The 16,316-nt window shown below is 40.6% G+C and overlaps 1 protein-coding gene across 1 annotated transcript in view; it reads right to left on the bottom strand.

Annotated features, from left to right (window-relative positions):
- Positions 1 to 16,316, bottom strand: part of nek1 (NIMA-related kinase 1) — a 144,046-nt gene that overhangs the window by 42,565 nt on the left and 85,165 nt on the right. Inside the window, exons 22-28 of the mRNA XM_048594052.1 lie at positions 10,929 to 11,024; positions 8,538 to 8,711; positions 7,142 to 7,210; positions 4,398 to 4,641; positions 2,870 to 3,022; positions 1,889 to 2,125; positions 222 to 294 (exon numbers count right to left, since the gene is read on the bottom strand). Of these exons, the coding sequence (XP_048450009.1) occupies positions 222 to 294; positions 1,889 to 2,125; positions 2,870 to 3,022; positions 4,398 to 4,641; positions 7,142 to 7,210; positions 8,538 to 8,711; positions 10,929 to 11,024 (1,046 nt within the window). The remainder of the gene's footprint in view (positions 1 to 221; positions 295 to 1,888; positions 2,126 to 2,869; positions 3,023 to 4,397; positions 4,642 to 7,141; positions 7,211 to 8,537; positions 8,712 to 10,928; positions 11,025 to 16,316) is intronic.

Raw genomic sequence — 16,316 nt, 5'->3', positions numbered from 1 at the left:
CGGGAGTGGAATGCCTCATCCTGGGAGCAGATGCGGCGGAGGCGAAGTTGCCCACTTCTGTGTGAACAGCAGAGTATTTTTTTAGATGGTGATAGATTAGGAAATTTTATCAAGGGACCCAAGTGTCCTTGCACTCAGTCACTGAAAGCAAGCATGCTGATACAGCAAGCAATTAGGAAGGCAAGTGGTACATTGGGCTTTATTGCAAGTGTTCAGAGTACAGCAAGGAAGTCTTACTGCAGCTGTACACAGCATTTGTGATCTCAGCATTGTGTATAGCTTTGGCCTCTTTACCTAAGAAAAGATTTATTTGCCACAGAGTACACCAAGAGTTCACCAGTTGATTCCTGTGATGCAAAGATTGTCATATGAGAGAGAGAGATTGGATCAACTGGATATGTATTCACTGGTGTTTAGAACAATGAGGGTGGATCTCATTGAAACGTAAAAAACTTGACAGGGCTGAATGTATGTATGCATAGAACAATATACCCTACTAATGTGGTGTGTGGAATAAGAAATTATGGTCTTGGCATAGGGGTACACCATTAAGGACTCTGATGAGAAATTTCTTCATTCAGAGGAGGGTAAGCCTGAGGGTAAACCTGTGGAATTCCACAGTTTTCTACCACATAAAAAAGGTGGCCAAGTCACTGAATTTATTTAAGAAAACCCCTAGAAACCTTTGTTTCTGAAGACGTCCCATGTTATTGTGAAACAGTGTTGAGCAAGAGAAACAAGATGGTCATCGTGAATGGTAGAGCAGGTGCAATGGCCAAATGCCTGTTCCTATTTTCCAGGAATCTGTGGCATCATATCATCAACTACATGCACTCTGAGGAGGAAGAAGAAAACTTCTTCCCCACTTGTCAATGTGATTTCTAGTTACAGCATGGAGACAGTGACAGATGGAGTGCTGCACTGTTGAAGGCACCATCTTTTCAGTGAGATGGTAAACACAGTCTGTCAGCACCCTTGGGTTAAAAAAAAATTCCATGGTAATTATTCCAAAAGAGCAGGGGAATTGTGCCCATACAACGTGGAGCTGGAGGAACACAGCAGGTCATGCAGCATCAGAGGAGTAGGAGAGTCGATGTTTTGGGCCTAGACTCTTCATCAGGAGTCCTCTGATGCTGCCTGACCTGCTGTGTTCCTCCAGCTCCACACTGTATCAACTCTGACTCTAGCATCTGCAGTTCTTGCTATCTCCAAAGGAATTGTATTTGATGGTCCTGGACAATACTTCTCTCTTAATCATCATCTGGTCTTTACCAAGTTGTAGGACTTGAATGTGGGCAAATTGGCTGCCTGTGCTTCCTGCATCACTTCCTACAATTCAAAAGCAATTCATTTGTAAACCACCTGGGATGCCTCAGGGTTGCGAAAAGTTGCTCTGTAATTCCCAGCTCTGTCTTTCTTTATGCCAGAACAGAAGATACAAAATTAAAAAGAATCACAAGCCCCATGAGGCCAGTAATTTCTTTTGAAACCAATTTAAGATATCAAATACCTGCCATCTATCAACTGATCAAATGAGAAAGCTACTTAGCACATTGACAAGTGGAATTCATATACTGTATTCAAGTTATACATGCAAATCCTAAAACACTTCCAAACCCTCCATAATGATTGCTTGTCATTTCACCCAAGTTAAATCATCTACAATGCTATGCTACAGCGTACAGCACAGGAATAGGCCTTTGTCCCAACAGGTACAAACTGTTGTTTATGCCCCACCCTACTCCATCTAATCCCATCTTTCTATTCGTTACACTACCTGCATTATCCTGAAACACATCGGTGTTAGTCATGTCAAATACTTCTTGTGGTAGCTGATCACATCTAACAAAGAATGCAGAACATAAGCAAAATGGATTAAAAAAAATACCTTCTATCTTCTCATCAAACACTACTGGTTTTGACGTAGAAATAGATTTTTCACTTGGTTGAGCATTCTCCATCTCCAGCTGGTCTGCTGTTTTAATTTCTGATGTGGCTGTCTGGCCAGCAGCAATTACTGAAGTTTCAACAGTTTCACTGAGTGCTCTTTGACAAATGGTATCATTGGCAGCATCAATGACCAGTGTGAGTGTCTCCTCAGTTGTTTCAGCCTGTAGGTCTTCTCCTGGGTACAAATAAAGGGGGGGAAAAAAAAAGCAAAACAAAAAAAATAATTGAGCATCTAGGATTCCCATCCTGAAACCCATAATCAACAAATAAGATTTATTTTAAACTGCACAGTCCTGAGTTTGTGTGTTCAGGATAACAGCAGCTGCCTGTTGATCCCAAAAATAAAATACAATCCAAAGTTTTTAGAGATAACACAGTGTGGAGCTGGAGGAACACAACAGGCCAGGCAGCTTCGGAGGAGCAGGAAAGTTGACGTTTCGGGTCAGGACCCTTCTTCAGAAATTGGGGAGGTGAAAGGGAGCTCAGAAATAAAGAGAGAGAGGAGGAGTGGGGCTGGGGAAGGTAGGTGGGATAGTGATAGGTGAGTGGAGGTAGGCAGTGGTCAGTGAGGTGGTAGGAGCGGACGGGTGGAAGAGAAGATGGACAGGTTGTGTCAGGTCAAGGAGGCAGGGATGAGGCTGTCCATCTTCTCTTCCACCTATCCGCTCCTACCACCTCACTGACCAGTCCCCACCACTCCCTGCCTGCACTCATCTATCACCATCCCATCTACCTTACCCAGCCCCACCCCTCCTCTCTCTATTTATTTCCCAGCTCCCTTCCCCTTTCCCCAGCTCTGAAGAAGGGTCCCGACCTGAAATGTCAACTTTCTTGCTCCTCTGATGCTGCATGACGTGCTGTGTTCCTCCAGCTCCGGCATCAGCAGTTCTTACTATATCCGAAGTTTTTAGTTACTTACTTTTAACGGAGGTCTCATCCAATAACACGCCTGTCTGAAGTTGCAGTTCTGCTTCCCCTAAAGCTTTCAAAACAGTGTCAGAAGGTTCTTTCTCCCAAACTTTACGAGGTTCATCTTTAAGGAACAGTTTGATAACTTCTCCTGAGGTCTGAGCTATTGTTTTTAAATAGATGAAGCATACATCATGAACAGGTTAGATCTTTATGCAATCAAGTTGGCAAATCATCACAAAAGTTAAACTCCACATGTGTAAAGTACTCTCAATCTGACCTGTCCGTCAGATTCCTGCATTTAACTGCTTTTTTGCTGTAACCCTCACCAGTGAGCAAACATGGTTAAAACACAAAAAAAATGCTGGAGAACACAGCGGATCAGGCAGCATCCATGGAGAGAAAGCAAGCTGATGTTTCCGCTCAAAACATTAGCTTGCTTTCTCTCCACGGATGCTGCCAGACCTGCTATGATCTCCAACATTTTTGGTTTTCAGTACAGATTCCAGCATCTGCAGTAATTTGCTCCTATATGGTTCAAACACATTTGTTTCACTTGTCCTCACTCCTTACGGCCCTGACAGAGAAACAAGCTGATCCAGTAGTCACACACAATTGCGATCAACTGTTTCATTCTAATAGTTACTGCAAATACAGGTAACTTGGCTGTTGCAAAATTCCAGCTGAACCTGCTCTTCAACAACAAGAAAGCCAATAGCACAGGAAGAGATGAGAAGTAAATTGGGGGGGAAAAACTCACCAGGCCAAAAGTTAAAACAAAATATAGTAGAACATGTCAAAAATTAAACACATCGAAAGCTAGACAATCAATAGCTTGAATCATGTGAAGTATTCACATCAAATGGACTCATTGCAACCAGATTTGTCATGTGTTACAGTTATATGGAGAATGTGGACTTCCATGCAAATTCTCTCAGTTTAAATTACAAAATCAGGTAATTTATCCTTCACACAAACATCGTCTCACTCCTACATTACCGAATATAAAGCTTTTCTCTTTCTTTCATGTAAAGATTCCAGTTCCCCTTAAATTTAACTACACTATATTCATCAAGTATTCTCTTGCACAATATATTAAATACTCTCTGGGCAAAGGTGTTTCCCTGATTAACCTATCGGATTTATTAGGGAGTACGTTGCACTTTTTTTTGGATTCCCTCCCTTGCGGAAATACCATCTTCAAACTGGCATGCTCAAATCACTTCATAACTTCGAAGACTGATTAGGTGCCCTTTCGCCATGCTCAGCACCCACAATGCTCAAACACTGCCTACAATCAATGTTCACTGAGCTCCATCACCCACTCTTCTTTACGATACCAAGCTGACTGGTTCAAGGGGAGAACAATAAATTCGTGGTCTCAAGTTGGTAAATTAATTATGTAGCTTTAACTGGTGGTATTCCATTTGTTGTGCACCATGCACCTCCCTATACATTTCTTAAAATAAAGCTTATAACTATAACTAAATTCATCATTGGCATTGGAAGTAAAGCTATGAACTCTTCTTTATTCTCACCCTTCGTCCCTGAGCAGGTTTCTTCAAGTGTGAGCTGTGCGAGAGGAAATACAGGTGGAGGCTCTGCTTCCCACTTCTTTCTTTCCCCTGCAAGGTGAGGACCACTCTCGAGTTGCTCTTCAGGTTGCAGCCAATCAGTTTTAGACATCTCAGCACTTGCCTCGTGTGTCCCTATATCCGAATCATGGTTTTCCTGAGATTTAAAATGTTGATTTAACCTGCGCAAAATTTCTTGCTTCTCCTTCTGGAAGAAAAGACAACAAAATTTAGACAAAAACCAAGCAAGAGCTTTGTAGAAAAGGGGTTCTAACTAACTACAATGAGTCAGACGTCACAACATAGCCATATATTTGGAAACACAGAGGAAACGAAAATATCAAAGACTCTAAGAAGAATGGCCCAGGTCTTCCGGCCTCTAGATGGCTGGGGGCCAGATGCACTCTGTAAGGTGAGTGCTGTGCCGTGCAAAGTCTCAATGGACAATTTCCTAGCAATAACCCTCTGAGAAAGTCCCTAACTCTGAGTTAGTCAGACTGGAGGGTTTCACTTGAATAGTTTACTGTGGGAAGTAAGAGGAATTAAAACATGCTCTAACTCCAGGTGAACCAAAAAACTGATGCCCATGGACATCTTTCATCCCATCCCCTGGATCTGCCATCCTACCCTCTCCATCTGCCTTACCCCATTGGCACTCCACTCCCTCTCCCAATGACCTCCTCTCGGCAGCTGCCAAAAGTCCGTTAGGGGGCTAAAACTTTGGAATTTTTCTTTTGTATATTCATTCATGGGATGAGGGCAGTTAAGAGTCAGTCACATTGTTGTGGGTTTGGAGTCACATGTAGGCCCGACCAGGCAAGGATGGCAGTTTCCTTCCCTAAAGGACATTAGTGAACCAGATGGGTTTTTCCCGACAATTGACAATGGATTCACAGTCATCAGTAGACTCATAATTCCAGATGTTTATTGAATTTAAATTCCACCTTCTGCCCTGGCAGGATTCAAACCCAGGTCCCCAGAATGTTATCTGGGTCTCTGGATTAACAGTCCAGCAATAATACCACTAGGCCATTGCCTCTCCCATACATTATATATAACAGCTAATGTCAGAAAAAAGGGATGTGTTTCAACACTAGCTCACTCTGATGCTGGCTGTGAGGATTCCTGGCCTGACCAAAATATTTCAATTTGGAATGATCTTGGCCTAGAAATTTACACAGAGGATTCCTCCAAAGCTAAATGTGTATGTTTTGGTTTGGTTACGATATGAAATAGGGTTTCAAACCTTGATTGGAAAACATGGTCCATTGTGTGGCGATAAAGAACAAAATTCAACTTTTGAGAAATGACAATAAAAATGCTGACCAATATATTCCACAATATAGGCCATGGCTTGGAGTTATCAAGAAGGCTACGGGAACAATGCACTTAAAATATGCTGGACATGCCACTAGTTTCTTCCGAAAGTGCTAGATTGATTGATTATACCAGTGTGCCTGATAGCAACATATGGGCAGAAGCACACTACATGTCTGTCAGGCTTACACCAGCATTCAATTAGATCATAGCTGATCACCTAACTCAATATCATTTTCCTGCCCTTAATTAATTTGTCTCCAGAAGTGTATCAATTTCTTTCTTGAACATGTTCAATGATTGAGATTCTGCATCCCTCTTGGGTAGAGAATTTGAAAGATTCATCAGCTTTTGAATGAAGAAATTCCTCCTTATCTATGACTTAAAATCCCTTATCCCGAGATCATGTACCTTGGTTCTAGACTCATCAACAAGGGAAACACTATCTACCTCCAGCCTGTCACACCCTGTAAGAACTTTGTAAATTTCAATTAGGTCACTCATCCTTCTTCGATACTCGAGGGAATGAATACATACAGTCTCCTCAATAATCCCAGCAATCTAGAAACAATTCCACCAACCTAGAAAGTAAATTGGTGAATATTTGTTGCACTTCACCTATGGAGAAGTGTACCCCTCTTTCGATAACGGGACCAAAACTATACACAATACTCCAGGTAAAATCTCACCAAGGCTCCATACAACTGCAGCAAAAATATTTACTCCTATATTGAAATTCCTTTGCGACAAAGGCCAACATACCACTTGGCCTCTTAATTGCTTGGTGAACTTGTAAATTAGATGTTTACTGACTCGTGAGCAAGGCTACCCGCATTTCCCAACTTCTCTCCAATTCCAAAAAGTATTCTGCCAGTTTTTTCTCCTTCCCAAAATGAATAAAATCACACTTAGCACATTAGCTTCCACCTGATATATTCAACCTTCACTTAGCCTGTCCAAGTCGTCTGGAAGCTCTCTGCATTCACCTCACAACTTAGGATCCCACTAAATTTGACATCATCAGCAAATTAGAAGTACTGCAATTAATCTTGAATTGATTAATTCTGGGTTACTTCTACATGGGAGCAACCAAAAAAAAGCCAATCTCACAATTGTGGTCCAAACCTCTACATCTTCCTTTGATAGGATCAAAGTATGAAAAACGCCTTTTATCCCACTGTGCCCACTCTGAAAAAAACTTGCCAATTAATCAGATTCCCCTGTTTTTTTCATAATATTATGCATTTTCTTTAAAAAAAAGGAAGCAATAAAAATGGTGCCCAAAGAACAGGAACAAATATTTGCTGAAGGAACATAAATAGCTGCTGGAACAGTAAATTGATCTTTAATCAGAAATTAGAATTTATGCATCAAACCAGCCAAGTTCTCACCTGAATAATGGAAACACCAGTCTTTTTCATGTCTTCAGACATTTCCTTCACCGTTTGTGTTTCTCCTTCCTGACATTAGAAAGGAAAGTGAAATAATATTATTCTTGTGACCTGCTATGTCTTCTTTATCCTTTTTTGTGATCTGGGCATCACTAATAAGGTTGTAACTTATTGCCCACTGCTAGTTCCCTGCACAGAATCCAGTGAATTCCTAGGCATCAGAAAGAAGGAGAAAAAAAAGTTAACCAACATGGAATGGGGTACTGGAAAGGCACAAATAGTTGTACCCAGGTTAAGGTCAAAAAGATTTCCTTCACAGAAAGAAATCAATAAACCAGTCGTGTTTTATGTTACATTATAGATTGCAGATCATTTGACTGGAATGTGACACTTAGAGGACTATAGAAAGCACACAAAACCTGCCAGGAACTGAAACAGAGAGAAGGTGGATGGTTTTTAGAGCAATGCTGCTTCAACAGACATGCAGTTCATCATCCCAAGTCTACAGCCAAGCACAATCTGCCCCTTCCACCAGTAATTAATCAGATTCCCCTGTTTTTTTCACAATATTGTGTTAAGTATACATACAAATTCCACTTTTCTAAAAAAAAAGGATGTTGACAGGTTTGTGTATTATTAGCATTTTCTGATTTAATAGGAGGAGAGTCCATGAACATTTCAACTCTGGGTGTTTTTTCTTGCTTAAATGCATATCATGTCAGGCAAGGGGAGAACTGAACTTAGCTGTAATTAATGCACTTCGATCCCGAGACGGAAAATGTCTCTGAACTTTTATGGGCAGCAATGGTTGTTCGGGGACATAGAAACAGGAATAGGACATTGCAAACCACTCGGTCCTGGTCTGACATTCAATGAGATCATAATTTTTAAGATCATAAGGAATAGGAGGAGCAAGTCATTTGACCCATCAGGTCTGCTCCAACTTAACTCCATATCCTCAGACTTGGCTCGTAATAGATTTAACATGAGCAACTGACACAACATGAACTGCCGTTTGAAGAACAGTTCTGAATTTCTATCACTCTGTCCACGTTTTTCATAACTTGACTCCTTAAAGGTCTGGCTGTAGTTTTTAGGTTATTTCATGTACTTCGAGATTCTCAGCAGCAGAAATACTTCTCACCCTCTCAGTTAACCATGATTGCTTAAAAACTTCGATCAAATTGTCCTTCAATCTTCTACAATTGTGTGCATGAAGCACTGTGCCTCACCCCTTTCACAAGCAAGGAGCTAAATGCATTCAAGAAGTAGCAAGACATGATTTGGGAGAAAAGCCATGGATTACATAATATACAATTCCATTGAATACACAGGTCACATTCACTTCATATTTCGAGAAGACGTCCTTTTAAAAGAAAAGTTAATATACACTTACAATGCCTACATCTTTCAGTGCAGCAGTCATGGAAATTGTAGGTGTACTGGACTTGGCTGGTGACTGGGGTTTGGAAGATGGGGCTGATGCTTGTCTTCCTGGGGAAGAGGATGAAGATGCAGCCGATGTCATAGGAGTAGCTGCAAATACCTGCTTAAAACCTTTTGCTGCAAGCTGAACAAAATTTGAGAGTGTATGCGTTACTTTCATAGAATTATAAACATACAGGTCTCTTTGAAGGAGCTACCCAATTAACTCTATATCCTTGTTTATTGTCTTTGTCCTGAAATTCTTCCTCTTAAAGTACATATTAAATTCCCGAGCCTTCCCAGCACTGCTTTCCAGATTCTACAACAATAACTTGAAAATGACAAAGCCTTTATAGATGGGGCGGCACAGCTGCTCAGTGGTTAGCACTGCTGCCTCACAGCACCAGGGATCCAGATTTAATCTTGCCCTCAGGCGACTGTCTGCATGGAGTTTGCACATTCTCCCCATGTCTGTGTGGGATTCCTCCAGGTGCTTTAGTTTCCTCCCACAGTGCAAAGATGTGCAGGTTAGGTGGAGTGGCCATGCTAAATTGCCCGTAGTGTCCAGGTATGTGCAGGCTAGGTAAATTAGCCATGGGAAATGCAGGATTATACGGATAGGGTGGTGGTGGGGGTGAGTCTGGGTGGGATGCTCTTCACAGGGTCAGTGTGGACTCAATGGGCTAATGGCCTGCTTCCACACTGTGGCAATTGTATCATTCTCGCACACAAGATAATTTGAAATAAAAATTAACCCAAGCAAAACTATTTTCTTCTTGACCCACATTAAGTTATTGGGTTCTCTGTTCAGAAACCTTTGGCACAGTTTCTTCCAAGCTTTAAAAGTGCGTTAAATACTTAATATGTTACAAGGATAGCTTAGTCACTGAAAATTAAAATCTCTTACTTGTTACCATAATACATTCCACATACAATATCCACCTCCCAATTTAGAGAAGTGTGAGTATTTTAGCTCTTTAGTTCGGGTCAGTTTTCACATTTACTCTATCTTTACCCTGCTTCAGCAGCTTCATATTTTAATCATCAGCCTAGCAGATACCATATCCAGGATGAGCCAAAATTCCTTTCCACTTAACATTAGAAAAACTGAAAGGAGCAAGTTCAGAACTCAGAAAAGCTTCTCTGGCCTCAACTCAACGTCCCTTCTCATTTTAACCCGAAAATCAGCACACAAGTCCCTGAGTTCAGCTCCAATAAATCTACCTTTTGTTCACCTTGGTAACAGTGCCCACCTCTGATTTCTTTTGGCTATCGACTATTTAAACTATAATAGACATTACTTCTCCGTGGGACTTTTCCAATGTTCTCCTTTCCAACCCAATCTTCAATGCTAAATTTCCCAGAAAGTCACTGACCAGAAGGCCACCAACACCTTCAAGGGTAACTAGGAATGAGCAATGAATGCTGACCCAATCAGCTACACCCAAATTCTGACAGTGAATTTTAGCAAAAAATCCTAAACGCGCCCCCCCCACCGCCATTAAAAGGTTATCACAGCACATTCCATAGTCATTGAATTTCAGTTTCCCAGAGAATCAGGGGTCTCATGTCATTGCCTTCAAACTTCTGCATTGCTCTTCCCTGTGATGTGTCATCTAACCATATCACAGATCACATTTTCTCATTCACCAACACAGACTTACCTTCTATATGTATGTGTCTGGGCCCCTGCCCTCCGTAAACCCTCACAATACTCATTCAATCCTCCTACCCTTTATTTTCTTACTCTCGGCCATCCTGTACTAAATGCATAGGAGTTGAATAACATTTGGATGCCAGAGAAGCACCTCTGATAAATTCGCAACAGTACAGCAGTAAGAAAGATTGTAGCAGTGAGCGAGGTTTGGGTGTTGTGAACCATGAAAACAAGGCTGTGCCTTCGAATGATATCATTGAGAGGCAGCACACAATTGCAAAATAGGAATGGGCCAAGAATAGATCCTTGGAGGAAACCAAAGTAATTGTATGGGAACAGGAAAAATGAACAGACTATAGTTGTAGGGTCAGAAGATGCAGGCTTGCAACTCTTGTATCTCTAAATAAATGCTTAGAAAATGCTCAAGATTAGTTCTATGCCTATCCTTCATGTCCTTGTTTCTGCAATATATTATCCTAGATTCAAATATCTCTTTTATTAAAACCTAAAGAGCATGACATGAATGCACCAATTGCCAGTTACAAATGTTCTGATCATTAATATTTTAATTACTGTAAGCATATAACATTTTCAGATCATATCATTTCATATCGAAACAGACAGTCTAGCTACAAAGCTAGAAATTTTCAGCAAGGATAAAAGCTACATGGTACAGTACGCTAAATGGGAAAACTAAATTCTTACATGCTCTTCCCAGGCCTTCTTTTCTCTTTCGTAAGCCTCTCTTCTCTTTTTCTCAAGTTGCTCTTTAAGAACTGCAGCACGTGTATTTGCTTGAGCCTATAAATAAGTCCATAGTAAGGTAATTCTACAAAAGAATCCATTTTCAGCAAGAAAATCTTTAATTCTGTCCTATCAGTTTAACAAAGTGTGACCACAATTAAAAACTGCACTAAGAGATATTTTGGTAAACAAACATCTAAATGAAATGTAACATATTGCCTTGGAATCTGGTGGAGGCAAGTTCCACGGAGACGAAATTGGACAATTATCTGTAAAAAGGAGGAATATTGGCAAGTGATGGCATTATACTATTCTGAGATAGTAATCCAGAGGCTTACTCCTGGGATGCTCTCAGGAGAATGGTTCAAATCCCACCATAAAAAGATGTTGAAATTTCAGTTCCTTTCTGAAGTTACAAGCGAGTCTAATGGTGACCACGGAATAATAGTTGATTATCACAAAATCTTAAAAAAAAAAAACCAAGATCTTCTTAAGGAAGGAAAATCATCCAACTCACCTGTTGTGGCTTAAACGCAACACCAGATCACAGCAATGTAGTTAAATCTTTAAACAGCCTAGCATGCTACTTCAACCACTACAATGAAAGAACTAATACCTGCCAGGTGACCTGATGTCAAGCAGAGCATTGGGAACAATAGCACATGCTATCCTGCAAAGTCCTCCTTACTAACATCTGGTGGCTTGTAGCAAAAATTGAGAGTCAACTCAGACAGGTCCAGCAACTGTTTGTAAGACAATGTGAGAATAACTATATCCCAAACATCAACAACACCATACTGAGGGAAGCTAGTCCCATTTACCAGACAGAACCACCAGAGGTGACGGCAGAGATAGTCAGCAGGGAGTTGTCCTGGGAGTCGTCAACATTGATGCCAGACTCCACGACGTCTCATGGTATCAGGTCAAAGGTGCGAGAGGAAACCTCTTGCTGATTACCACCTAATGTGGCTCCTGAGCTGATGAATCAGTTCTACTTCATAGTGAATACCACTTGGAGGATGCATGAGTGTGGCAAGGACGCACTCTGGTGGGAGAATTCAATGTCCGTCAGCAAAAATGACTCAGCAAAATCAGTACTAATTGAGCTGGCGGTGTCCTAAATGACGTGGCTGCTAATCTGGGGCTGCAGTAGATAGTGAAGGAACCAAAAGATAGAAGCATGCTTAAACTCTCCCTCACCAATCTACCTGTATCAGATGCAGTCAAGCATAAAAGTATTGGTAGGACCAACTATCAGAGTTATTTAAGTGAAAAAATCCCATCTTCACATTGCGGATACCCTCAATTACGACGAATAGCACTAGCATCATGCTAAATGGGGTAGATTTTAATATATCAAAATTATTTGGCACATCCACCACACTACCTGTACCAGGAAGCTGCTAGTTTGGCTTTTCTTCAGGAAGAGTGCAGGATGGCAAGCCAGGAACGGCACCACACATACCACGTGATGAGGTGTCAACCCAATGAAGGTATGAAAATAGGACCACTTGTGCATCAAGCAGCATAAACAACAGATGACAGACAAAGGCAAGATCCATAGTCAATTGATCAGACCCAAGCTCTGCAGTCCTACCACATGCAGTCATTACTGGTGGACAATTAAACAACTCGGTGGAGAAGGAAAATCAACAAACATCTTCAATGACACAGGAGCCCAGCATATCGGTACAAAAGATAAGGCTGAAGCAATTTCAAGCATCTTTGGACAGAAATGCCAAGTAGACAATCCATCACACACCATCCTGAGGTCCCCAGTTTTACAGATGCCAGATTTCAGCCAATTCCATTTACATTATGTGATAAGAAGAAATAGCTGAAGGCAATGGATACAGAAAAGGCTATGGGCACCAACAACATTCTGACAATAGTACTAAAGACATGTGCTCCAGAGTTAACCACGTATCCTCACAAAATTGTTCCAATGGAGCGACACATGAAAATCTACTTGGCAATGTGGAAATTTGCTCAGGTATGTCTCGTACACAAAAAGAGAAACAGGTCAACTCCAAGCCAGCAAATTACCACCCCCATCAGTCTTTGATCAGACAAGTAATGAGAATTATCAACAGTCCTATCAGGTTTGTTTTCTATTTTCTCATGTGATTTGGGTGTTACTGGTTAGGCCAGTAGTTATTACCCATTCCTAGTTGCCCTTGAGAAGGTAGTGGTGAGGTGTCTTCTTAAATAACTGCAATTTATCTGCCGTAGATACACTTTCGCAATGCTTTTACTGAGGGAGTTCCAGAATTTAGATCCAAACAGTGAAATATTTCCAAGTCAAGATAGTGAGTGGTTTGGAGGAGGATTTGCAAGTGGCAGTGTTCCTTTTTATCTGCTGACCTTGCCCTTCTAGATGGTAGTGGTCATGGGTTTGGAAGATGCTGCTGAAGGAGCCATGGTGAATTGCTGCAGTGCATTTTGCCGATGGTACACACTGCTGCCACTGAGTATTGGTGGTGGAGGCCGTCAATGTTTGTGGATGTGGTGCTAAACTAGTCAATGATAAACCTGAAGATGTTGATGGTGGTGAAATCAATGATGGTAATATCAGTGAGCGTGAAGTTATGTTCAGATTCTCTCTTGTTGGACACAACCTGCTCAATGATGCTCAGTCTTAAGTTCTCCAGGACCATTAAGCTCCTCATCTCATTAAAGCCTTTTCAAACATGCATAAATGAATTGAACGCAAGACAGGAACCATTCCAAAGAACAGTCATATATCAGGTTTGAATGGTTTACACTTCCACAAGTGCTGCCAGACCTTTGGAGTTTCTCCAGCACTTTCTGTTTTAACCATTCACCATAAATTAAAGTTGATCAGCCATATAAAATACCGCAGATACAAGAACAGTACAGAGGCTGGGAATTCTGCAGACACCTCAAAGTCTGTCCACTATCCACAAGGCACATGAGGAGTGCGATAGGATACTCTCCACTTTTAGCTTCAACAACTCTCAAAATGCTCAACATCATCCAGGACATCATCAAGCAGCCTGCTTGAGTGGCTCACAGTCTAATGCCTTCAACAATCACTAAGTAAATTTATCCTTCAGAATGCCAGCATAAACCTGACAGGCCAAGTGACCCACATCCATCTGAAACCATTTTGTGGTTTTAAACAGATTTTATCCAGTAGATAGTTATTAGTATTGGGCAGTCTTCCTTCATGAATGCTTGATTATTTCATGAGTTCATTGTGAATTGCTTTGGACAACCATACAGAGAGAAGAGCTAAAAGCAATTTAGAATTTAATCTCTAGTGGAAACAAGGCAGTGTAGGAGACACCATCTCAAAATTAAGATTCAGTCTTGAATTCACTCAAGCATCTTATCACTGAAAACAATGAGCTTCCAGGTCACTGGAGTACATTTAAGATTGAGATAGATAGGTTCTTGATTATCCAGGGGATCAAGGGTTACAGGGAGAAAGCGGGCGGATGGGGTCGAGGAACTTGTCAGCCATGATTGAATGGCGGAGCAAATTCAATGGACCGAATGACCTAATTTCTGCTCCCATGTCTTATGGTCTATGGTCTTTTCTGCATTTTTCAGCCTTTTCTTGTTGACAATGTTCAACACAGATTTCAAATTGCCAGCGCAGTCCTCTGTCCTTTTCCCTTGATGTTCATACAGTAGAATTAATGATCATTCAATATGTCCTCACACAACTCTAATTTTAAAAATTTTCACGTGCATGCTCAAACCCCTTGTACTTATTAGCTCACTCTTCCACTTCCACCTGCCCTGTAACCATGCAAAATGGTGGGTGCCTGACAGAAAATAAAACCTTAAAGAATCGAAACATGCAAGCTCCTTGATGACAACATCAAATTATGGGATGCTATTGATGCAAAAAGCTTCATCAGATCTGGTCAAGTTGGTGATGTAGTGGCAATATCATTGGACTAATAATCCAGAATGCTAGGCGAATGTTCTCCTTAATACGGTTTTGAATTCCACCACAGCTGATGGTGAAAGCCCAATGGTCACCATGTAACCACTGTCTATAGAAAGCTGTCGCTAATGTCCTTCAGGGAGGCAAGTCTACCATTCTTACTTGGTCTAGCCTTATTGTGACTCCAGATCTGTAAAGATGTGATTGAGTCTTAACTGCCCTGGGCAATTAAGGATAGGCGATCACTGCTTGCCTAGATGGCCACATCTACATCCCACAAACGAAGAAGGCTTGCAAAATGCAGGAATAACCAATTAGTTGTTCAGAGAGGAATGTGATTTTTCAGGAGATAAATTTTGAAACAGAATGTACTATATGAGATTCAAAGTGGACCACTTGCATTGATACCATAACGAAATTGACACAGAATGAATTCAACAAATTATTTTCATCAGATGCCAAAAACAATTAATTTAATGGGTCTTAAAATGCTTTGTGTTTAAAGGCATTTTCATGCAATTACTGTTTTGAATATACTACTGTATATTATTTTAATTGAATTATACTATTGTATGTGCAATCTTTTCTTTCTCACATTTAAAAATGATGACCCACCTCACTGACACTTCAAATTTTACACAAAAAAAAGAGTTGTCAGGACTTAAGTATCTTTTTGCAAAGAAGCCTAACTTTCAAAGTCTGATTTCAATAGCTTTTGAACGCAGGTACATGAAGGTTGATCACTTTTACAAACTTACAAATAATCTAACTTTTGATTAAGGACTCATTAAATTGGTTTATTGAGTAATGGTTGACATCACAGAATAAATCAAGAGTTCTAAGTTGACCCTCTTTTTGGAACGATTTTGAGGCTCCAAAGATGGACTTCTACACTCACATTTTTGGCAAAAAAGGTAGTTTCAAATACTACCAGCAGTGTAGCCAGCTTATTCTAATAGAAGAGTTGAATCAATATGTTAATTTGTTGTTCTCTTCTCAGATGCCGACCAACCCTATGCCAAATTTTCAGTTTCTTCAAGTTCTCAAATTATTCTGAACCAGTCCTATTTGAGTTAAAACCTGGAGACTCAAATAGTTTTACTTCATCATTAATCTTCTAAAGAGGAGTTGCACTTCTGTGAAAATACTTGAAAACATTTTTTTTAAAAGTTTCAAAATCACTTTAGATTCAGGAACTTGAAATTTAAAATTTTGCAAATTTAAAAGTTGGTTCAACTTTTTCTCTTGACAGTTTCAATACACAAACAATCCAAGAACACTGGGAACAATACCTCCTACAAAGAATCATGGTTAAAAGAGGAAGAAGGGATTAAGCAGAAAACTCCAGCACGAGCTGAGGCAGCTCTGGAAAATCTCCAAGTATTAGTTGAATAAAAGGTACTAAATCACCTTTGAGTGGTGAAAGAAAA

This window comes from Rhincodon typus, chromosome 3, assembly GCF_021869965.1.
Source record: "Rhincodon typus isolate 14 chromosome 3, sRhiTyp1.1, whole genome shotgun sequence".
NCBI classification, from domain to species: Eukaryota; Metazoa; Chordata; class Chondrichthyes; order Orectolobiformes; family Rhincodontidae; genus Rhincodon; species Rhincodon typus.
Note: the sequence above shows the minus strand (reverse complement) of the source record. Positions and strands in the feature narration are given on the sequence as shown.